General features: G+C 42.0%; 1 protein-coding gene across 3 annotated transcripts in view; it reads right to left on the bottom strand.

Moving 5' to 3' along the window:
• Positions 1 to 22,280, bottom strand: part of tncb (tenascin Cb) — a 44,008-nt gene extending 21,728 nt beyond the window's left edge. For all 3 annotated transcript variants that reach the window (XM_029509881.1, XM_029509882.1, XM_029509883.1), the window contains exons 1-7: positions 22,063 to 22,280; positions 11,312 to 11,879; positions 9,460 to 10,680; positions 6,504 to 6,767; positions 6,303 to 6,418; positions 5,698 to 5,851; positions 104 to 373 (exon numbers count right to left, since the gene is read on the bottom strand). In XM_029509881.1, the coding sequence (XP_029365741.1) occupies positions 104 to 373; positions 5,698 to 5,851; positions 6,303 to 6,418; positions 6,504 to 6,767; positions 9,460 to 10,680; positions 11,312 to 11,789 (2,503 nt within the window). In that variant the 5' untranslated portion in view covers positions 11,790 to 11,879; positions 22,063 to 22,280. The remainder of the gene's footprint in view (positions 1 to 103; positions 374 to 5,697; positions 5,852 to 6,302; positions 6,419 to 6,503; positions 6,768 to 9,459; positions 10,681 to 11,311; positions 11,880 to 22,062) is intronic.
• Between the last annotated feature and the right edge of the window lie 3,313 nt (positions 22,281 to 25,593).

Below are 25,593 nucleotides of genomic sequence, written 5' to 3'. Positions count from 1 at the left end.
ACAAGAAGTCATGAGGCTATGATAAAAATGAAGCATATGCACATACAGTAGCAGACACATTTCATGTCCTGAAAAAAGCACAGGAAATAGTTCATTGTCTTACCTGTGAGGAAGAACTCATAAACAGGAACGCTGGTCCTCTCTCCTGTTTGAGCTGTCAGGCTGACCTCGTACTGAGTGTCGGGGGTGAGGCCTCCCAGGTGGTACTGGGTGTCAGTGGAGGACAGCTCCACTACGCTGCGGTCAGCAGGGTTTGAGCTGGGCCCATAAGAGACACTTATGCCATCAACTGAAGCCACAGGCTGGAACCAGGTCACCAGGGCAGTGGTGTCGGTCACGTCACGCACATCTACCTGGCTGGGGGCATCAATCACTACAGGGGGAGGGGTTAACATAGTGCAGGCTGTTAAAGGATACTCTCACTTCATGAAAAAAATTTCTCTTATTTTTAAGTGTTGCTTGTTTTGCAGCATTTGACCTAAAAAGTTTTTGACTCAGGACGTGTGAGGGTGTTGAAGCCGCCGTTGAAGCCCCATAAAACCAGGACACTTTTTGGAACACAACTTTTGCTGTGAAAAAGACGATGCATGATTTTAATCTAATTTTAGCTCATAAAGCTCCCTTCAATCATCAGTGCCATTCAGAAATTGGAAGTTATTAAAACATTTTACACATAATAGATAATTATAATATATAGACATCATCATATCATTCTGTCTCTGTTCCTGATTGTTTTTGTTAAATTATAAAGCAATTACAGTTTTTTGTAATATTCTATGCAGAACTTCATTTCTATAGTTATAGCGACTCTCTGAAAATTGAGGCAACAAGGTTGAAAATGGTTTGAAATGGTTGAAATGTAACTTTATTGACTTGCTATGTTCTGCGACCCTTTGTAACTTCCTACCCAGACTCTGTGTAATCACTTGCTATTTTAAGCATGATTCAACTTTTGTGTTCATGGCGGTTTTGCTTTCTGTCGCTCTGTGTTTGATTGCCTGTCCCGTCCGAAATATTTTCACTTGTTCCCATTAATGCTTTTACTTCCCTTGTGTTTTTGGTCCTGGAGTAATGCTTGTGTTCTTTGTTGCTATCTATTTTTGTTCACGTTCTTTATCATCAGCATCCCTGACTATTCCCTTCTGTTTACCATCTGCCTGTAAGGCTTTCTGTTGTCATCACTGAAGGAGTTTCTCTGTGTGAGTTTGATAAAATGCCTTAATCTGGTTTCTACCTGCCTGTGTAGAGATAGAATGACCTGACCAAAGTCTGAGATATGTTTAATTAGAAGATGAACCATATTCCCTCCTAGCTTGATGGGAGAGATAGCTTTGAAACTTGCATGCACGGAAATATCCTCAAAGCCATCCCAGCCAGCCTCCCAGCCTGCTAACTATCAGCCACTTTTCCAGCTGGCTAGCCTCAGGCCCATTAGTCCTCAACCTGTTTCCCTGCTGGCCCTCCAGCCAGCCTCCAAGTCAGCTAGAGCCCATTCAGCATCAGAGACAGCCAACTTTCAGTCTGCATTCCAGCTGGCTAAGCTTCCGCCTGCCAACACCCACTGAGCATGCGAGTTGGTTAGTCTATGTCTTGCTGGTCTCCAGTCTGTATCCCTGTCGGACAGCCTCCAGTCTCTCAGTCAGTCAGCAGGCCTCCACACAGCATCCTGACAACCAGCGTGCACATCAGCCTTCCTGCCTTCATGAGTTAGCCCACTGTCTGCTTCTGTTTATAAACTGACTGACATGTCTAATCCTGACCCAGAAGACAGTCAGCTTCCTCTGGGACTCATCTGGCAATTTCCATCAGATATTTTGGGGGCAGGAGCCCCTCGAATGAGTCCCAGAGTCATCAGTCGCTCAAGCTGCCCAGCTCTGCAGCCGGGTTGTCAGTGAACATTCTAAATTCATTTATATGACTGAATAACAAAAATCCCACCATGCAATTGTTAGCATTTTCATTTGATTGAGTAAAAGACAAGACAGCCGCAGCTGCATGTACCACTGACTCTATCAAGTTCCTGGGCCGCTACACAGCGCACAGCATGATGTACAGGAGTCACACAACCTTTCTTTCATTTACTGACAGTTCAGTCTAGGACTAGCTGATCTGGTTACATTGACAGAGTTCACAACCCAAGTCTGTTAGTTTGGATAGACCTTAAATTTAGGTGGTAAAATTGTGGAAGTTCTGCTTCTAATCAACACATTGCCAAGTCTTTATGTCTTGTGTTGTATTAGTGCAGAGAATGGCTTGAAATTTTTTTTTTTTTTTTTTAAGGAATATTCAAATAATATTTTTTGGTCATTGAAACCAAGGGACTGGAATGAATGTCTCACTGTTTCCACATCGGGGGGTTCTGGACACCATCCAAGTCCTCAGTGGTGCTTTTCCCTGAGTCTGTCTTGGATCAAACAGTCAATTAGGCAAATTTGCAGGTGAAAATTCACAGTGCATTTTTTATTTGCTGATATTGTTGTTATAATGAAGATTAAAGCTGAGAATCTAATAATAGTAATATCGTAACAATGTGTCCTGGCATTTGAGAGTCTAGTTGTTTTTCAGTTTTTGCTATATGTTAATGTCCCTGTCTTTTTCCACAATAAAATCATTTTTGTTAGTTGCCATAAGATGTAGCAAAGATGCTTATGTTCCAGCTTTTCATGAAGGTGATATCACCTTGCTTTGTCTAGCTTGGCACCTCAGGGGAGACAAATCCTGGCCCTGACTAGACACCATGACGATAGATAGCACAGGTTGAGACAGCCTCAGCGTTATATGCATGAATTTCAGATGTATAGGTGCTGACAAATGTGACAATCCTCTTGCATTTATGAGGTTATTCAAACTATTTATAGATCAAATCCCAGTGCCCATGAAGGGCGCCTCCTCACCAGTGCTGAAATTGATTTGTCACACACAAGCAACTTCAGGAAAGTCAACCGTCTGTGCAGGGCTGATAAAATGAAGAATCTGTGTTTGAGATTAACACAGATTTGTCATATAAGACTTTGAATGTGACGTTTAGATGTCACAATGCCGTTCTCCTGAGAGGCCGGTGACCCTCTGAGCCTGATTGCTTGACTGCCTGGTGCCTCCCACACATTGTGCGTTGGGTTGAGAGGGAGGGGAAGGCCACTTCACACAATTAGCCTTTCAGGATGCAAATCCCACAGAACGCCCTGCAGAGTAGCGTATTGGGAGACATCAGAAGAGTCACTGAGAGTAGCACAACTCTCAATCTCATAATACATATGAGTGCAGGTATTTCAGTGTTCTAATTCATTCATGCATCAGCCATCCCTGTTAGAATATTCATCCATTTTTTCTTATCTCACAAGGTTTAAGCCAAAGAAGAGCCAAATATGTATATTATATTTACTGCTAATGTTCCTAACAGCCAATGCAATCACAGCTTGGTTCTTCGATGACAACAATAAAATTATAATTTTCTCATTAAATTTTGTGAAAATTTTGTCTCATCTTTTAAAACTCTCTTGTTCAGGTTATATAAAGAAGGATTAAAAACATTTTACATTCTAATGTCCCTGTTCACTGTTTAATGAAAAATAAAAATGATCAATTCAGGGCACCACGGAGGCATAGTGTTTGGTGCTGTTGCCTCACAGAAAGAAAGTCACGGCTTCTGTTCCTGGCCTGGGGCCTTTCTGTGTGGAGTTTGCATGTTCTCCCTGTGCCTGTGTGGGTTTTCTCCAGGTACTCTGGTTTCCTACCACCATCCAAAGGCATCATGTTCGAGTTAATTTGTGACTAAACTGTCCGTAGGTCTGAGTGTGACAAATACAACTATCATTGCTGTTAGTTTATATCAGAAAAACTGGAGCTGGACCTGAAGACAGTCTTAAGACTGTCTCAGGGAAATAGGGGAGCCCAGCTGGCCTAGCCTGGATTTGTACAAAAGTAATCCTACTAGTGTTTCTAATTATTATTTTTTTAACCCCTGTCATATATATTTATATGATTTATATAATATGAATTGAGAGTGTGGGTGCATTTTACTTGCACTGCAGAACAGTATGTGCTATATAAAAGGATTCAAACAAACCAACAGCAACAAAAAAAAAGAAAAGAAAAGAGAAGAAAAAGAAAGAAAAACTACAGAATAGACATTAACATTTCACTTTCTTCTCACTTCTTAGTCACTGAAGAAAGGAGAAGCAGTTAATTATCACTGTTATTTACCAAACCAGCTGCTGGGTTTAAAAGAAAAGGTAATGACAGACCTCTAATGGTATTTCCATGCTTTCTTGAAACAGAAGTCTCCCAAGGGGAACAGTTAGCACAGTTTGAGTAAAGGTTTAGGTTTCAGGCTGTCACACAGCCCCCTTCTAAAGAAAACACACATTTAACATCTTCTGTAGCATTAAGAGCAGTGTATTAACCTACCCCCAAATGAAGTCACCTAGAAGTATCTTGGTGATTGGTGGTTGATCTAGCAGGTGAAGTCACCCATTCAACCCTGTTTTCTCTCTTGATATTAATTCCTAAGCCCCAGTTCTGGGCGTGTTACAAGCCATTGGGCTTTATAGCCTGATGGAGCTATGGAGATATCTCATAACTTGAAAATAGGGCTAGAAATCCATATCTCTTTTTACTACTGCCACTAAATCACAACAATACAATGAAATCTAATGAGCTCATCATTCAGGGTTGATGTGTCAAGCTGTTTAGAATGAGCTGCTGGGACATGCAAAATGGATAAATAAACCAGACATCGAATTCAGGTATGAAGGTATGAAGGTGACAATCTGTTTTTCCACTTCACTGTGGCAGCTTGAAGTGACACTTTATTCTGTGATAACCTCTATTTCTGCTGCACAGGACCAGAACAGTGAAAAGAGTGTTCAGGCTATTTCTCTGGCAAATGCCTTTTTTAATACAATGGCTGGTATGAATACCAAGAGTTCAAGACTACATTTTTCTGATATACAGCCCAACTTTAATTTTGAATGAACCTATTTTTAAACTCCAATAGTCAAAGACTTATCCATCCAGTCCCAGAATCCCAGAATAGGTGTCTGAAGGTCAAGGGTTTTTAAGGTTCATAAGATATGGCTGATATATGTGAGGCTGACCAGCAGTTGAGGATATAATATCTGTTCACGGCATATTCACATCTGTCTGTTCATCTCTCACCTCTTCTCTATCTGACTTATCAACCATTCACTCAAAACAATTTCATAAGACAGTGAAATGGTTCGCTTTGAGGACAGACCAGATAAAAAAAAAAAGGTAAACATGAAGGAACAGTAAGTGAGAGGTGCTGGGGCAAAGCTCACATTAAAATTGTTATATATAACACTTCATAGATGAATAAAAGCAGGTTCAAATGATTGCTTTGAAAGAACCAAGTATAACTGGTTGTAACACAAAAGCAGCAACAACAACAAGAAGTGTCAAAATGGAAATATATGAATTACTATATCCAGTCAGGATTTTTTAAAATCCCAGCCACAATACAAACCGTTTGCCTTTCCCCAGCCCGGATAAATGGGGATGTGGCAGGAAGGGCATCTGGCATAAAAACTGGGGGCGACTCCAAATAGAGAAAAAGCCAAAAAAATTGTGATGCAGCAAAGGGCTAACGCAGAGGACCATTGTAGATGGACTACATGCTCACCATTTTGATTAAAATTGAAATATGAGACAGTTAGCAATGCTAATGTATACGCTTACTTGTGATGACGCTCTTGGAAGCGGGCGGTCCACGCTTGTTGTTTTTCACCACCTCCAGCTTGACCTCGTACTCCTGGCCAGGCCCCAGGCCTGACTGCTCAAAGGTGGTCTCTGGACGGCCAAGGGAGTTCATAATCTCACCATCCTCCTCTTTCTGCCAGCACCAAAATACAGCAGTCATCAACCACTTCAAAGACTAGTCCTGGCATCATGCATAATGGCGCTCTGGGTGGCGTTTGCACTTAAGAGTTGACAGGGTACTCAGTTTAATAGTGTGGCTTTGAGTAGATCCCAGTGGTACTGTTTGGAAAGGTTTCTATGAACACTCCAGGCAGTAAACAAAGTAACCTTCGCTTTGCACTATATCGGGGAGCTAGAGCTGTCAGGCCATGCTGTCTGGTTCAGCTAAACCATTTTCCACTGGTATTTACTCTGACCCTATGTACGCACATTTGAGAATTATTGAACTGGAGGAAGGCAGTCTGCAGTGGTTAATATATGGTTTCTGCCAAAGGAAAATAAAGATAATGATGCGGTTGGCTCTAGAATCCGACCACCTCCTGGGATACATCAGTTTCATTAATGGAATGGGAAACAGGACTCACTGTATTTCTGAAGATGAGGTTCCATCCGTCAAAGGGAATGTCCAGGGGGTCCCACTGTACCTCAACAGAGGTCTCTCGGACTGACTTGAACTTGAGTCCTTCAGGCTCAGGCAGATCTGGGAGAAGTGTAAAATTCTAAATACACATAATCTGTATTTTCAAACTGCAGTTTGTATATTTCCACAGAGAGGAATCACATACGTGTTGCAACCCGAGCACTGACAGGAATACTCCTCTTGTTGCTGAGCACAGCATAGACGCTGATCAGGTATTCAACACCAGGTTCAAGCTCCCGAATGGTGGCCACCTTCTGGTCCCCAGGCACCTTCATGTCAAGCTCTAGACCTCCTGCTGCTGTGGGCACGTAGGTTATCAGGTACTCTGCAACATGCATCTCATTCTTCCAGGACAGGTCCACTGTCTCTGGGCTGACCTCCACCACTGTTAGGTCCTTGGGTGGTGATACTGTGGAGACACACTGAAAGTCATCCGGCTGTATTATCAGATTTAACATTTTTTAAGAATATCACAGATTTTTGTACTATATTTTCAGAACCGTTCCCATACAAGATTAAGAGATAAGGTGACATCAAATCTACGCATTCTGCATGATTTGTCTTAAGCTGTTTTTTAAAACAAATGTACACATTAACTGAGGACTGAGTATAGAAGTCAAAGCCATGCTGCTAATTTTATTTGTAATAATATTTTTATGTCATTCAGATCATTCAGGATTTTAACTGATTCTTGAATGGATTTAAACCCTAAACCCTTTTCACTGAAAAAAAAAAAAAAAAAAAAATACATTGCATCATACATTAAATACGCTGCCATGTGAAAGAGTGTTTCATCAACATTTTGATGCGATGTGTAATCTGAGCTGCGGTACAGGAAGAGGTGTAGATTTACACCTAGCACCTCATCAAGGGCAAACTTTCAAAACAGAAGTTATCGACAGCATATTTTCTCTTCTCTCCAAGTGATTTCACAGAAAAGTAGCTGGAACGGTGTAAATCAAGAGGAAATCAAAGCTCATCTGTCACCATTTCATGGTTGCATTAAACAGAAACATTTTCTATCCGTACATGGAAAAACAGACATTCTGTGAGCCTTTAAAATACATTTGTCTGCCCAACTGAAAGAAATGTCACAAAGCCTTTTCAGCTTTTAATGGGACAAGATGACGTCCTAGTACTCACTGTCAGATTCTGATTGCCACAGAAACGTTACATACCATACATTGTCCAGCTTTGAGTGCCAGTGATGTAAATCTAACTGAATGCATGTGTCATGTCTAAATATACAAGAAAAAATTACTCACAGCAGTCTGAACAAAATACTATAGCTAATTCACATATTTGACACAGCAATGATTTCAAGCACTTTTTCTGTCTTTTCCGTGTGATTTGTTAAGTAAAAATATTTAAGCAACCTACACTCAGAATCCAGTATGGACACAGACAGCAGACAGGCTGAATCCTAATTTCACTGGGCCAATCCCGACATTGTGCAAGTGAATATGTGGGCTACCATATTCGGTCTTCGGTTTGAAGGCATCTGCTTTTTTCAGTTTGTGGTATCGTTATTGATGCTGTAAGGCTTCATACTTCACAAACAGGATATGAACTGGATGAATAATTTAGATTCATAATATTGGATTTGGTATTGGGTTTGTTTTGCGTGTGTCAAAAGGTTCCTCAGTTGAATTTTAAATATTAAATAATACAGATTTTGGCAGCACATGTGAATTGAACTGTCCTTGAGCCTTTTTACCATATATTCATCTACAATGTTCTCCTACAGACTGCCACATATCACACAGAAGTTGTTCATATAAATGAAATGAAAGTTCATTTAGTGTAGACATTCAGTATACATTCAGTAAAATTCTGAATGATCAAGAAGGCCATTTCTGATCATTTTTATGTAAACAAATGAGGTCTATTTATGCCATCACACGGTGCACTTTATCCCTTACAGTCCTGAAAGCTCACAGGCAAAATATGATGAGCGTGGAAAATCACTGACATTATGAACTTTAATTTAATTTGGCCATCGATAGTGAAGCTGCTGCTTCTCTGCTAATGTGCTGCTTCACATCCTGGGTGGATACGTTCTGTTTGTGTGTTCGTTAAGTCAAGCAGTCTGCAGTTTTACGTGCGGTTATCTTGTTTTGGTTAAAAAGCTGCATCCACAAGTAATTTTACATGAACGCAGTCATATGATTTTATTTTTTGTTCCAGCTCTACAGTATTTTAGCAGCATTTAGTCTGCTGATTTGTTCAACGGTCAATGGCTGTTTGTTTCTGTGTCAGCAACGTCATGTAGGTGATTTTAAAGCTCTGATAAACCCACTCCCTGTCTGTGAGCATGAAGACAGAGCAAAATACTGAAGATGATGTAATATTGCAGTCTGTTTTGCAGATTTTTGCAATTTTTAACTGTTTAAAGTTTAACTTAATTTAAAAAAGACTGTCCCTATTCATTTTTAAGCTTTGGCATTGCTGCATTTTCAGCTGTGTTTTTATAAACACAGTTTATAAAATAATGTTCACTAACTTAAATAGTTAGTGAACATGCTGCAACATGTAACAGCCCATTGTCAACCCACTGTGATGTCACCAATTGGTTATTCACATTTCTGAGGCTGCTGGTTTGTAATTTGTCTCTCTGCCATCGTAGTTTTTTTTTTTTTCAAATCAGTAGAAACCATATTTAAAGAACAACATGTAGCAAAGGAGGACCAAGGACCATTTGCATTGACCACATCCAATTGATGTGAATTCATCATTGAAAACTTGAAACTAGAGACCGTGACCTCATTGGAAAACATTTTCTGAGCTAATAAAACAAGGGAGGAGGAACATCTTTCAATAGACTTCAATATAATTTGGCAATTTACAATTTTTTTTTTACCACCAGTGGCCATTCAATATAATACTGGATTAAGGTTCTTCAGGATTGCTTCAGGATTACTTTTATATACAGCGGTTGGGCACAACACGTGGCAGCTAAAGAGCCTCATCAAGAGATGGTAAAAAAAAAATTAGCTAAAAGTAAAGTGACTATTAAATTTAGGTTCAACTGTAATGACCGGAGTAAATCACCCAGTTCTTGTGTTCAAAAATAATAAAGGATATATCTAATATGGTCTTACCCTCTGAGCAGTCCTCTCCGATGAAGCCTTCATCACAGACACAGACTCCGTTCTCACATCGTCCCTGGTTCTGACAGTCTCCTGGGCAGGTCAGTATTGAGCAGTCTGGTCCAGTGAAACCTTCATAGCACACACAGTTGCCATCGACACAGTAACCTCTGTCTAGACAGTTTTTGGGACATGTCTTCTCACTGCAATCCTCGCCGGTGAAACCCTTGTGACAAACGCATTGTCCGTTCACGCACTGGCCCTGGTCCAGACAGTCATTGGGGCAAGTCAGCTCACCACAGTCCTTACCCGTGAAGCCAGCAAAGCACTGACACTCTCCATCCACGCACTCACCACGTCCCATGCAATCTTTTGGACAGGTCTTGATGCTGCAGTCCTCACCGATGTAGGCTTTGTCGCACACACACTGTCCATTAACGCAGCGACCCCTGTCATGGCAGTTGTTGGGACATGACAGCTCGCTGCAGTCTTCACCTTGGTATCCTTCATCACATACACATTCTCCGTTTACGCACTGGCCTCTGTTGCTGCAGTTGTCAGGACATGAAAGGACGGAGCAATCTTCACCCTCAAATCCAGGATCACAGATGCACTTCCCATTAAAGCAATGGCCTCTATCATAACAGTTTTTAGGACAGGTGAGCTTTGAGCAGTCGTCTCCACTGTAGCCGATCTGGCAGATGCACTGGCCATTCACACACGAGCCACGGTTGTTACAATTGCCAGGACAAGTAAGTTCGCCGCAGTCTTCCCCAGCAAAGCCCTCATCACAGTAGCAGGTGCCGTTGATACAACGTCCACGGTCGTAACAGTCATTCGGGCAGATGAGCTCAGAGCAGTCAAAGCCCGTCCACGGCTCATCACAAACGCACTCATCTTCCACGCAACGTCCACGGCCCAGGCAGTTGTTTAGGCAGTTGGTCTGGGAGCAGTCCTCGCCAATGAAGCCATCCTCACACAGACAGGACCCTTCGACGCAGTGGCCGTAGTCACCACAATCCAGCAGGCACAACTCAATGCCACAGTCATCCCCTCCAAAGCCCTCAAAGCATTCACATTTACCATCCACACAGCGTCCCTGGTCCTGGCAGTCACTGGGGCACTCTGGTTCGGTGCAGTTTGGGCCCTTCCATCCGGGCTCACATGAGCAGCTGCAGGTGTCAGCGCTCCAGTTTCCACGGCCATTACAGTAAGGCTTTATGGACACTTCGCCTTGAGGACGGCAACAAAGGAAAGAAGACATTCCAAAATGATTCCGGTGTGATCTCAATTCACACTTACATGTCAGAGCTGCAAAGAGCAACAACATGGAGCACCCAAACAGTCTCCAGTCAAAGGTTTTGGATGAGAAAAACACTTCATGTTGGGGGAATCCAACTTCCACTTTTACAGTTTAATTATAGATCAGTTGGGTGTTTTAACCGGTAAACTTCAACTGATTTGCTGCCAAAGTATGAAAGTCACAACTATGAAAATGCACTTCCAAAGGGTATATATTGGTGTATATATTGGTGTATATATATTGGGAAGATATGTGTTGCGAATTTAAATTAAATTAAATTAGATTTTTTTACTAAATGTCAGATAATATGATAATCAAATGAGAATAGACAACAAAAACAACAGCAATAATAATAATATACTACATATATGTTAGCTTAGGTCTGATGACTATATAAACTTATGCATGCTTTGGAAAAGAGAAAGGGTTGGCAGTGATGTAAAATACAGCCAATATGGGGTTGAAGCAGAAAGAGCTGTCACTCGAATTGCCTACAAACGTAGTAAACAACAAACTAACTGGCATATGAGTATGTCAGTTACAGCACAACAGCGTTCATACCTGCAACTGGAGCGCCACAGCAGCCTGTCCCACTGCCGCACTGCTCCCTCAGAGTGGACAGCTCCGACTCCAGCATCTCCAGCCGGTTCAGGATATCCTTGATGTCCGGAAACTGCTTGTCACACCCGCAGGCCTGCTTGGGGATGTTGATGCGGTGAGTGAAAACTATTTGATTTTCACCATCCACTGTGTGCTCCAGGTGCTCGCTGTTCTGCATGTCCAGCGGGGGACTCTTGTGTTTTGGCTCTGTACCCCCGGGTGATTCTAGGTCCACAGAACAGAGGGACGTGGTAGGGACGTTGATGTTGTAGACGTGGTTGAAGACAACTGGCTGGTCAGGATGGGGCAGAGTCATGTTCTCCTGTGTTTTTTTGTGCGTCAGGGCTTCTCTGCGATGGCGGATGACTTTCACCAAGCCAGCCATGGAGAACTGAATGAGCAGGGCCACGGTCAGGCAGCCTAGAAGGAAGCCTTTCATGGTGACAGCTTGGTTCTGCAGCTTCCAATGAAGTAGCAGCTGAGTCCAGAAGTCTTCTCAGGTATAAAACTGGTGTTCTTGTCTGGAGTCCTAAAATGAGGAAGATTCATTTCTTTTGTTTTTCTTATTTCATGGGCATATTTATTTGTCACATAGTCATTTAGGTGGAGAGAATAACCACAGAACATGGGGAGGAGCTCACACAGAGTCATTAACTTTCCTGTTCCGCCCTTGACCTTTGGGATCAATGGAACATATTTTCCTCACATGCACACACAAAAATCATCTGGACTGAAATATTACAATATCCCACTAAACAGCAACTAATCCTCTCCTGTTGCCCCCAACAAAGGACCAGCTCCAGTCCTGCTGCTGACTCATTTTTGCCTCTCTGCTCCCAGTGGAGGAGATGCACACTTAAGGAATGACACTCGATGGAATGACAGAAAGGCATTCTTTTCACAATTCAAGTGCCAAGACCAGCAATTACTGCAGCGATGGCATGTGACCTTGAAGAGCTCAACCTTTCTTTTTCCTTATCATGTTGAGACAGTTTGCCACAAACGACACCTGTATAGTAGGCAGCCCTCTCTTTACTCCACAGTCCAGTCGACAACCCAGGCTGACAGATTAATACCAGTATATACTTTACCATCTGTATTTCTGTGTTACCTGCAAACAGGCAGGTCAGCATTCCCCAATTGCTCTCTTAACAGCCACTGGGTTTCTTTTAGTATTGTAACATGATTCTTCTTACTTCCACCTTCTGAGGCACGATTCTTTTCAAAGGTCTGCTGGAAAATGTGCTGAGGTAGTGGCACAGAAACGGATTTAAACCAAATGTTTTTTTCTTGCTGTTTGATCTCAGCGTTAAGTTAAATATACATCTTGGTTGAAGGCATGCGCTCTGTGCATCTAAGCCTGAGTCTGTCACATCTTTGGACAGTGTACGAGAGAGAGGGATTCTTTAAGAATTTTGTTGCTTTAATTATCAGATCTCCATTTATGTGAAACTGATTGAACCCGTGAAGCAATTTTTCTTGGCTTTTACTGGATCCAACGGGGATAGCTAAATTATGAATATAGAGCCCAAGCACATCCAAAGTCCGCCTTATCGTTAAAGCTTCTGTCTCAAACTGAGCTTATATAACTGCACCTTTTAACCCAACTTGTCAGAGATGCTGACAATGATCATTTCCTGCCTCTAATAAAGCCAGTGTGTGCCTTGGCATTTCTAAAGGTTAAGAGCAGCTGTTTGCAGCCAGTTTGAAAATGTCTGGATAAGCAGATATGAAAATGCATGATTGCAGGCAAACATCAGATATTCCAACCCTGCGCTGGAATACATATGCAGCAGTTTCATTTTCTCTGCGGATACTGCTGAGGTCTGATGAGTGAAAACATGGGGCGTCTTTGCTGGGCATTTCCATGTGTGCAGGAAGAAGGAGGCTGACTGTCAGCAGGTAATATTCCAGGATGAGATTCTTGGTCTCCTCATCCCAGCTTGACATGTGATTAGGGAAACAGAAAGATGAGTTCAGCTTGGAGAGATCCCACGGCTTTAGCCCCCCTGCACCCCCAATCAGACAGGAAGGGATGAGCACTTCAATGATGGGTAGACTGTTAAAGTGCTAATGTGGCTTGCTGATGGGTGCACAGAGGATCGAGGACCTCAGGGAAACAACCCCCCCCCCCCCCCCCCACTCACTCACTTACATGCTATGTCACACACACACACACACCAATGTACCCAAGCATCACTAACCAGGGATTAAATCACAAAATAGGCAGAAAATTGCTTTGATTTGCTGTTAAGGTTTTAGTTTTGGCCGAATGGTTGGTTTTCCCACTTTAAAGGGTGGCTGCTCTCCACATCGACCTCTGGGCAAGGCAACCCTGAAAGACTAAAGCAGGCTTTGTCTGGGACTGTGTGGCTCTGGCAAAACTCAGCTTCATTCAGAAATAGATTAAGAAAAATAACTTGCAAAGAGTCTGAGAAATGATTTGATTTGACCTTGTCTCCCCTTAGCTGCCATCTGCTAATCTTTCATGTGAAGCACAAGAATTACAATAAGAGAATCTGAGTGTGACCCTGAGAAACTGAGCTGATTCCTCTGTTTGAACTTCCTTCATGGGCACCCTGTGGCCCTGGCATTATGCTAATGCAGCTGGTTGCTGGCACAGCAGACATGGACTTGATACAATCTGACTGCTGCTGCTGCTTTGTAATTCCTTCGCTTGGTTCTGCTCTATAGTTAGCTTCTCAAACAGTAACAAAGCTTGTTGCCCGCCTTGTGGTCAAATGTGAGGAGAATTTTTTTGAGGGAAACCTACTGGCACGCATACATTGCGCTTGGAAAACAGTGTTATACATCTCATAGTGAGAGCTGGAAATACTTTAAAGCTCAGTTGGAGGTCCATTTCAAAAGTGATTAGCCTCCTCAGTGTCAGAAATGTTAAATTCAGTTTATGCTTCAGCGTGTCAATCAAAAAGCCTATGCTTTGAACCTAACGCCACCAAACCTTAGACTTCATACTCCCAACTTAACAGATCGCTCTTCAAAACCAAAAAGTCACACATCTAGCATCTCAATTCAAAGTTGACTCACGAGTGTGTTCTGTTGGCTTTCCTACAGAAATTCCATCAATGGTTAAAAAAAATGTAACTCCTACACCTAAGCTTCAAGTTTCTTTCAGTTGGGGCTTCTTAAGCTTGGTTAAAGATGACAGGACATTGTATGTGTCCCATGATGCTTAAAAATCATGCAAGTGGTTGCACAAACCTTCCCGAACAAAAGTTGATCCTCCTCCATGTGTGTAGCCCAAAATAAACAGTCGCATCCAAAGAGTCTAATATTTACTGTCCACAGAGATGTCTTACATAAGTCTTGCCTCTCAAACATCCCTGGCTTTAGTGCACTGTAATGTAAAAACCATCGCACCTCTACCAACTTCAAGCAGCAGGAACTTGATGTGTTTCCCAGCCTGTCCCTAGGTTTTGTTCCTTTTCCCCTGCCATGTTGTGTAAGTCTAAAACCATAATCCTTCAGTAAATCAAGAGAATGTCTTTATTTCACACAAAGGAGGACCAAGAGGATCAAGATAAGAGCAAAACCAGGACAGACCAGTCAGCACAAATCCCCATAAGCTACTGGATACCCCCAGTCCAACATGACATGCAACGATCTGTCTCATTACTGGAGTCTATTTGAACAATCCTATTTCATTTGAAATAAATAAACCTTGGAAGTATCATTACTTTGCCAGTGTTATTTTTCCTCTGGCGGTTTCACTATCTTGACAGTCGCCTTTATGCACAAGTTTTACTTTCAGTTAATTGGGAAATTTATGAGGCTTTTTGTCTGGGGAAGATTGCAGACATCTCATGCAAAAGTCGAGATTTCTTTAATCTGATAATTCAGTATCAGGCCGCAGGCTGACAAACTCAATAACTGCAGTTCACCTCAGCTGAGCCTCTACCATATGGGGTAGGTCCGAGGGCAGAAAACATGTTGGTCAAAATTCTGCTGTCTTGATGAGGAAATGTTATCAACCCTCGACAGCAAAGTGAGTAAGCAATTTAAAAGGACACAACATGGAAGTGCAGTCAGGGCTTTTGATGAAATGAAAAGAGAATTTTGTCAACAGTCGGTAGATAATGGCAGCAGTGTGAACAGATGCCATAGCATTCATTTGTAAACTCATCAACAAACAAACTGAATAATGAAGCAGTGTGCCCCACTTGGTGTGTAAAAGCTGTAAATATTCAATGGCCACAACTACAACTCAAGTCCCAGGACGGTATGTTAAACAGGTTTGATAAGATGCACGCTTTCTTTTCATTTCTGAAGAATTTATCAAGCTTGCTTAGTTTAGTAGGTCACCCATGACAAAAACTCAGCTTGCCTCCTTTGGTACAGAATCCAAATCTGGGTCGCTGAATGAAGGGTTATTGTCTGGGGTTCTTTTTACCTTGAGATACTGAGATACTGTAACACCATAACATGGAGAAATGACCAGGGAATCGACCTCGGTGACAGACAGTCTGATGTAAAGAACAATGAAATAAACATGTTTTCCAAGTTGCACCATGAAGAGCGATCTCATCTCACAGACAGCCACAAATCCAGTAGAACCCAATTGTGTTTATAAAGATGTTCATCATCATCAAGTTGTCTACACGGTGAAAGAAGTCTTCCTCATATGTCTTGAGCTCCAGTAGGTGAATATTGATTTGGATACTGTATCTTTACCAAGGTCAGACACATATAGAGAGTTGCTGAGGACAGCATGATGCCTTTGAGTTATAATCATCAAACACAGGAACGAATTTCCAAGAAGAAGCATGGCTGGAGTTGATTGCTCGATGTGTGATCGATGGTAGAGTTGTAGATTCTTCTCAGAAAAAGCTTTTCAGATTTTATCACCCCATGCACTGGGAAGCACACGCCATTTTTCTCGGTCTGCTTTTATGACCAATGTGGCCAATGCTGTGCTTCACAAAACCCAGACAGCATAATAAAAAAGCAAACTGTTCACAAAGGCTCGTGCAAGAGAACAAAAGGCAGGATAATCTTCATTTTCAATTCATTTCACTGTGGGAGAAATGTGCAGGTAATGTTATGGCTGAGTGCAAGATTAGGTTACAATAGCATGAAATGAAACATTTTGGCACTGAAGTGGTCAGGCAATAACATTAGGACACAGCTAATTAGCAGACGAGCCCCTTCTCATTCTGCTCCCCTCCAAAGTCTTTCCCAGACAGATGCAGGTTCAGCAGGTCAGTGCAGCACTGAAACCAATAGCTGAGCTTAAAGTCCATGGTATTCCAACCAATTTCACAAATTCATTTATTAATGTGATTTAAGGTAGGAAATGAGAAAATCAAGAGATTTTCTTTGTCAAAAATCTCAAGGATTGTTATTGAGTCTTCCCTTGTTTCATGAATCTTTGATCAAATAAATATCTTTTGGTAAATAAGCGCATGGTGAAAACAATAATTTGTTGTAGCACCTAACATGTCACTGCACACAACCAGTTCTTGAGACGACAGTAGATCAGTGTGTTAACAGACTGTTCTGCTGCCTCCAAGTGGCCAAATGTCTCATTTTCTTAAAACGAAAAAAGAAAAATCTATCTATTTTTGAATTTTCAATATTTTGGCCTTTTTTTCAGTTATTACACGAAAACTATTCTTTCCTTTTTTTGCACATTGTAGTTTTGTTTGCTTGTTTGGTTTTTTTAGGTGACTCATATTTTGCATACGATGTAAGCACAGGTCAATGCGGGTGTACTGAGCATAAATTCAGCAGAAACATAGCGTTAGATATGAGTATATAGCTTATTCTATTCAAACTTTGACAAGAATAAATCCTTCCACTGGCAATCAAAACCAAACTAATCTGATCGAGGGCAGTGACATGAAGTCAATAAAACATCTCAATTCAATTTCATTGCAGTTCTCACAGTTATCATTATTTCCCATATGGAAAACAGCAATGGGAATACACTGTTTTTGATGACAAAAAAAAAAAAAAAAGACAGGTTTCATCAAACCTAAGCTATGCTTATTGGCTCTCCACTGTGACCCCATTGGATCTGATGACACAGATAGCGGGGTAGTGGTGGGGGTGAGTGTGTTCACGGCTGATAAGGCGGATGGGGAGGCTGGATCCGAGATACTGGCAGAAACACTTATCTGGATACTCAGAGAGAGTGCTCTGCCAAGACTGAGGCCTATCACATTCACAGAAGCGCCAGAGTGATTAGGAGCTAGAGTTGACACGTCTGAGTGATACTGCACCAAAAAAGTCTGCTTCTCAAACAAAACCAATTTCCTATTTTGACGCAAAGATATGGTGAAAACGGATGTTGCACAAACGACACTGGATCTGTTGTACAGCAGACATTCCCATCTCAATTTAGTTTTCCGTGAGACCCATTAATATTGTTTATGGCTCTTCCCCTGCAGGGCCTCCCTCTTGTGCTGCTGTTCTCTCTGGGTCCAGATGGAGAGGTTAGATTCTAGTCATTGTTCATGAGGCTTTTAACATGCTGGGTACTGGTGGCCTGGTGTTTATTAGCCTAACCCCTGTGTGGTGCGGAGACTTGGCAGCCTTTATAGAACATCCACCTGCTGTTTTCTCCAGGCACTTGTAAATATGTAGGCCTCTGTTCTGCCTACTTCCTCTCCTCTGCATTAGCACTGCAATCACTATAAAAATCTGACTTGTGTATGTGGCTGCTGTCTGTGTTGTAACATTGCACAGCAGTAGTGATGTTAACTTCTGGAAATTGTCTATACTTACCATGTAACTTATACCTTCCCTCTCAGGTAATAAGCTGCAAGCTGAGAACACCATCTCCTCAGCATTTCAAAAGAGAATTGGCTGGTTTATTTTGCACGATTGTCTCTTTGTGTGAGCTTTTCAGCATGCAATCACTACCAGTGAATTCACCAACATCAGACTTGACGTAGAGGATTGTGGTTCAGAGTGAAAGCTAGTAGAGGAGTTTGCAAGGCCTTTCAAAAACTGCACATTTCAGCACTTTTATCCGAAGGTCCATGGGTTGCTCCTATTCAAACAGAGTGGAAAAGATTTTTTTTCACTCCACTACAAATGGAAGCATGCATGTTGGCTGTGATACCCAGACATCTGTTTGTCCTCGCCTGTGATGAAAGTCTGAAGCGTGTTCCCTGTCCAAATTGGGAGTGCCTTCCATTGAGACACTTGTATGAGCCTAATGACCCGAATCCCCAGGGTCAGCTCTTCATTGGCTTCTTTTTTTTACCATTTTCCCAATTTAAATTGTCTACCCCGCTCAAAAGGGCCCCCATCATGTTCCAAGAACATTGTAGCTCATGCATTCCAATGTGCAAAGTCACTTGTGGTGGTGTTAAAATGAAGCGTCTACCACATGTGCTCATCTATTGGCTGCCACAGCAGAGGGCAAGACAATACAAAGGCATTCTGGATCCCACAACTCTAAGACTTCCACTTCTTTCCTGCAACACATTAGCATCGGAGGAGCATTAAAAACCATCTGGGATGCTTAAAAGACTGGATTTCTTTGAGGGGGGTAACTGTTCTGTGGTGATGACTAATCTGACCGGGGTGGACTGGGAAAGGGGACAAGACTGTGCTACTGCTTTGTGTAAGGAAAAATACACTGACTGGTCAAAGTCTGAGTAAACAGACAAACATGTATTTTAACACAAAAGTAGTGGATAGAAAAAAAACAATTCTCTGTGCTGCAATCTTGCATATTCAGTCGATCATCTTTAAATATGAGAAAACAGAATTTGTTATTTGGAGAAGATGAACTTAAAATCTAAGTGTACATTAAAGTGACCTTTAAATGTCTTCAAGAGACACAGACACAGAGTCACAGTTGTCTGTGCAGTTCCCTGTGGCTGTCATTTCTCTCAATACATCAGTGTTTCTGTGTTTGGAGCCTAATACAAACATCAGCATTCTGATGTGTTCATGAGGGCTATGCTTACGTATTGGTGTTAAGTGGTTTTAATATTTACCCTCTTAGTTTAGCATGTAACTGTACTATGTCAACATCTGCAAATTAGTGCGAATGACCCCTGAGGTAGATGGGAATGACTGGACAACCTCAAGTTATACTTTGACCTGATGGTGATGGTGGAGATGAAAAAAAAAAAAAAAAAAGTTCCTGAGGAAAATAAAATCCACCATCTAACATTATTATCTGTATGAGAAATATATGAATATCTTTAGACGATTTGATTTCTCTAGAATTACAGCTGCCACACTGTTCCCTTTCAACAGACCATCTGGACCATAGGTGGTCACGTTCAGTCCAGGTGAAATTATCCAAACATGAGCCCGTGCATGAAGTCAAATCAACCTCCATCTCAGAGAACAGCGCAGTGTCTAATGTGAGGAAGACAGTCGACAAGAAAATGTGTGATAATGTTGAGGAACTGAGACGAAAGGACGTGTATGGGAAGAACCAGCGATGGCAGTTTGGATCAGACTGAATTGAAGATGACATTCATTTAGTCCAACCAAAACATCTCTGCATCTCCCCTGAGTCTTGCCCAGTGTGGGTCATCATGAATACCCACAATTATTGTTTGCTTTCAATCACCAGTGAAGGAGCTAAGTGGGGTTAAAGACAGTCACCCTCTCAGTGAGCTTTGTAGGGCACAGAGCGTTGGGAGCTAACAGCTGTCCAAACAAAAGCCTGTTTCCCACTCATCGTTATGCTGAGTGTCACTACCAGGGGCTACTCATATCCACAGCCAAAGCACTATTAAATCTTAATGCACCACGCCTGCGCTGCCACCTATGATCAGATAGCATGCCCATTATACCGGTGGTCATATGAGCAGAAACCCATGCTTGGCATATCTGTGAACACATAATATAAATCTGAATAAACCAAATCTCCTTCCCAGAGATAGCCCATATGGACTGACAAGCCTGCAGTGAATCTGAAGTTACATCTGCTGAAACACAGCCAAGCTGCCTCATTGTGTCTGTATCTCCTCCTCGTGCACAAATACCATCCAGCAGATGGTTCCTTGGTATCCTGTTGGTCACCTCTATCCGAGCCCACCTCATGTCTCCAAACACACCCACTTCTCTCCCGCCTTAGTGACTCACCCATATTCCTCTCAAATTCCTTCTGAAGCTCTCTCTGAGACGAACTCAGAGCTGCCATCAGCATATAAGTTTCCTCGGACAGTTTCAATTTCACGGTGCAGTAAGTGGAAATCGGAATTTGTTCGTTCAAATGGAGGAGGCTGAATAGTTTTAATTGTTACATTTATTCTCTCACCAATTAAAGGGGATCATATAGACAATGCACCAGAGGCAGTGCTGCACTAGCTCAATGTGGCTAATGTTCACGAATGCTTGCAAACTTTAGATAAACATCACTGTGTAACTGATAGCCCTGACCACCTGAGGGAAGGAGTGCGTCGCTGCTTTAGTAAAGTCTGTAATGACTTGTTCTACTGTTACACTATATTTTACACTTCTCTCGTAAATGATACTTGTGACCACAATGACTGCTATTTATCTTGAATTATTAAAAGCTCAGCTCAACTATAAAGACTGACTTTAAAATGTTAGCAGTTGGCAGAAAGCCAGAAGTAATGTGTCAACTGTCAAAGCCCAACATCAGTGACAACCGGGCCCATCAAACATCTCCTGCCTGTTTGTTTGTGCAGCCTCCCAATGGGACATAATCCAGTGAAGCTGACCTGGAGTCTGGGAAGCACATTGGGATGAATAGTCAGAGACTCTGTTTATGTCTGTGTGTGTCTGCGCAATGTGTGTCAGTGAAGCTGTCAGTTTACAGTCTTAAAGTGTCTATGCCGGAGATCTGGGAGAGGAACCAACCAGCAGCATGTAATGCAGAGCAGCTGTCTGTCTCCTGTGTTACACAAGCCTACTGTCTGCTGGCAACCATAAAGTGTACATCTGGAAAGGTCCGGCAGGCAGTAACACTCACTCACTCACACACACACACACACACACCTACCCATCTCTCCCATCGCTCACCCATCAGACCACAACTCAGCATCAGCCCTAATGCAAGCAGAATAATTCAGCAGATCATCACAGTCTTCTCTCTCTGGAGACATTATTCATTTTTAACTGCTCTAATAAATGGAAAATATCCAACAGGAGGAAAAACTTTCCCAGTAAAACATAATTGGCACCCAGGTGCATGCATTAAAGAGCAAAATTAAGCTAGTCTCTGAAGTCCCCTCTTGTAAAACGTGAGGGTACATTAAAGAAGGAGCTTTTACTGACAATGGCAGCTCTACTCATCACTGAGGTGAGAAAAGATATTCAGCTTGGTCATGTCAGACAAGCTCACCATTAAAAGTCAATTAATACACATCAATTGCAATTTGTGTGACTTATCAGTCAAAAATTATTAAAATTTTTTTAATCCTTACAAATTGGCAGTTGACATTGTTATGCATACAAAAATTATTACGACTTGGCCATTTTCTATAATTAATATTTTTAAAACACTTTGTAGACTAAGCAAATAATAAGCAACATAAAAACTGAAAATTGGAATAATAATTTCATAAACATTTCATAAAAAAAAGACAACAGAACAGTAAATAATTCCCCCCACAAAGTTTTAACATCAACTTAAATAAAAGTCGAAAAAAGCTGAGAGTGTGGTTGAAGTTCATGAATTTATTGAACCAGCCAATTCATTATGTTCCCATTCAAGCACTTCCATTCCACACAGGTAAAAAAAGGTCACTTACCTCACACTCTACGCTCACAGAGCCTCCACTGATTGGGAAATGTAAGCAGAAGCAGTGCTGAAGGAAGCTTGATCAGCCAGCCCCCGTGAATGTTCTCACCAGTCTGTATCTCTCAGAGTGCTGACAGCTCTGTCATCTTCCCTCTCCTCTCTCTTCTCTTAGAGTGTTTACTCGAGTCTACCTAGAGAGCCGGCTGATGTGCAGCCAGTGAGGAGAAAGAAAGAGGGTGATGGTGAGAGAGGAAGACAGAGAGACAGAGAGCAGCAGGGAGAGAGAGAGAGGAAGCAAGTGAATGAAGGGGAGAGTTCCCTTTCTCTTAAACAGTAGACCCTCTGCGGTCAGACTCCACTCCCGCTTACTGCTCTCTTAAATGCCCCCCACCCATTCACCCTCTCCACAGCATTGTGACTGAAAGCGAAGGAGCTGAAACAGGATGCCTCAAGGCTGAAATGAGAGAGAGAGGGAGAGTGACTGACTGAGAGAAAGACTTGGGGTGGGGGGTTGGGGTTGGACCATTAGCTGCAAATGGCAGTAGCCTAGCCAATGCAAAGCCAATGCAAAGCCAGAGATTAGAAGATAGATATATAGATAGATAGAATGATTGATTGGTTGATTGATCAATTAAATGATTGATTTTGGGAATTTTTATTCACTTAAGTTCGACTTGATGATGAATATTTTTGCATCCTCGGCCTGCTTTGGAAGCATAATATCCAAATCATGCCCACATTGGTTTTACTTATCTGTGGATAAACAGGGAAGGCAATTTGTCCTCTTGCAATATCAAGGGTCTATCTGATATTTTGGTCAAAGTTGAATCATTCACATATTGTAATTCTGTGACTACAAATCGACAGTAAGGGAGGTTGTTGCACTGTTTTCAGACCTCACTTTTGCTCTTGGGAACACTGAAGATAAATATCTCAAAAACAAAGAAAGAAGATTAGAATTCCACAGGGATGAATTGCAAAGTAAAGGTACTTTGGGGCTATTTCAGCCACAAATCGCTTCCAGTTGCTGTTAATGGGAAAGTATATACCTCCGGTATAAACTGGGTTGTATGTGGTGGAAAGATCATACCCGTTTCATTCACAGGCCCTACTCAACATTCACACGATGATTGAGATGATGACTACATTGCCGAGGTTAATAGCTCATTGCAGATCCTTGTTTCTTTCCTGATGTACTAGACCAAGCAGTTGTCAGTAACAATCTCTTGATTAGAATTTGCTCGGGGTACTAAAATGTATACTGGTTGCAATTACTATCCGTTCTGCGCTCAAGAATTTGGTGTAAACAGGCAGAACAGAACTTCCTCAAATAAACGCAGGGAAAATAGCTCAGGAGGATCCTGCACCACACTGACTCCATTCAACCCTCATTCTGAGGCAAAAATGCGGACTTCAAAGGGCAGAGAAATGTGCATCAAAAGCCCCACCATGAGAGCCAGGATGGCGGATGATGGGACAGAATATAACCCCTCTTTGCTGGTGTGGATGATGCTGGGCAACAATAAAGAATATTCTCAAAGTGTTCGTCAGCTTATTTGCTTGATGTATCATAAAAATAAGCATCTCAGCAAAAACGAGAATTGTTGAGTCTACTTTGAAAGGTGACAGTGATGCAAACAAGAAATTTTAAAGCTGCCTGAACACACGCTTTTGCTGCTAGTGTGAAACAACCACTTTGCCCATTGTCAAATCTACATGTTGCTAAAGGTTGGTGGTATGTGTGATCCATACTGAACACCAGAGGAGTATGTGTACCGAGTGTTTCGTCTAGGCTGAGTAGAGCTTTTCTCAGCAGGGGAAATGATCCTCATCTTGTTGCTGAGAGCCGGTAGCCAGCCAGGCAGAAAAGATCCTCTCTAATCCTATATGCAGCACAAAGGCTCATATGTAACACGGCTATCGGGCGATAAAAAGCAAATTCAATGACTCGAGGGGCCTTAAATTCATTTTCATTCTGCTCCCCAGGGAGAGGGAGGAAATCTATAGAGTCCGAGAAAAAAAAAGCTTTTTTTAATGACTTCTGGATGTAATGATATCATTTAGATGAGATGATGGGTTGAAAGCTTGGCTATGTATAGCACCTGTTTTAAATGACTGCAAATGTAGATTTCCTGCATCTCTCCATCTGTTCCTTTTCTCACCTTCCTGTCACACGTTATCTCTCTCTCTCTCTCTCTCTCTCTCTCTCTCTCTCCCTCTCTCCTTCCTTCACAGCCTTGCCAGGCTTTGCAGAGAATTGCTGTGGGAGTTCTCCACCTTCTTGTATGTGAAGGTGTACCTGTTCACCGACTTTCAGAGCAAGTGAGTTGAGCAGGTTTGATTTCCCAGATGACACTCCGTATGTGCATCCTCGCCTGTCATCCAATTTCTGCCTCTCTGGAACCAGACATCTGCTTGAGGGAGTTTTTTTTATTATTATTATTATTTCCATTAGAGCACAACAATGTTCACTTTTATAGGCTGTCATTTAGCATATAAAAAAAAAAAAAAAAAAAAAACAGAAAAATACTAAAATAACATGCAGGAGAGAAGAGAACAAATGCCTGCACTGAATTGTGCTGAAAAAAGGTTGAGAAACCCGGGGATGGAAAAAGGATATGCTATTTTCAAAACAATAACTACTTTTTCAACTGTAATTTGCAATTAAACCAGCTATGAAAACATAGGCAGTCATTTAATTGGGTTAATGATAATCAGAGTGTGTAGCCCACTGCTTGGAAACTTTATGCAGAGGTGTGGAAAAGTGAGGGAGAGGTTGCTTGGAGCTCACAGTAAGGTCTTCTTGCCTCTGTATAATTGATCATACCTAACCTGAAGGAAAGAGAGGGGGCTCTGTGGGAAGTGAGGCTCGCTCCGTCAATGACAGTGAGACCTAATTATACTAAGGATTCCCTGCAGCCATGGAGCATGTCAAAGAGGGCAGCAATAAGGTGGCCAATGGGGAAGACACGCCGCCCACTATGGGTGTGTGTGAGTTTGCAGGTGACCTGAAAAGACCTGTTTACCTCATTAAAAATGAATCACAAGGTAATAAGGGCCCCCACTCCCATTCTCCCCCCTCCCTCCCAATGTCTGTCCTTCATCCATTATGCAGCAGCAAGGTGGGACAGTGTGGGTTAAATCCTCAGGGAGGGTCACTTTAACAGAGACCCAGTCTAGCTCTTCCTCAAGCTATTGAAGCTCCTGTAATAATGAGCAAATAACACGGTGATGGGAAGAATAATACTGGTGCTGAGTACTGAGGTAGGCAGTTGGTCTCTTCTGCTGAGGTAGAAGAGACCAGCAGCAAAAACCCTATGACTGAAATAAGTTAAACAACAGAGAGACAGCGTATTAGTCGTGATCCATAATTCATAATTTGGGGAATAGATGGGCCCCGAGATAGCTCTCTTGTTTCTTTCTCATTTCTCTGCAGCTACTTTGCTATTGTCATATTTGTAAAAAAAAAACGATCTATTATGTGAGGGACTGTAGCTCAGAGGTAAGAGAAACTGGTCTGATGAATATGGTGAACAATAGC

This window comes from Echeneis naucrates, chromosome 9 (genome assembly GCF_900963305.1).
Source record: "Echeneis naucrates chromosome 9, fEcheNa1.1, whole genome shotgun sequence".
In the NCBI taxonomy this organism is placed as follows: Eukaryota; Metazoa; Chordata; class Actinopteri; order Carangiformes; family Echeneidae; genus Echeneis; species Echeneis naucrates.
Note: the sequence above shows the minus strand (reverse complement) of the source record. Positions and strands in the feature narration are given on the sequence as shown.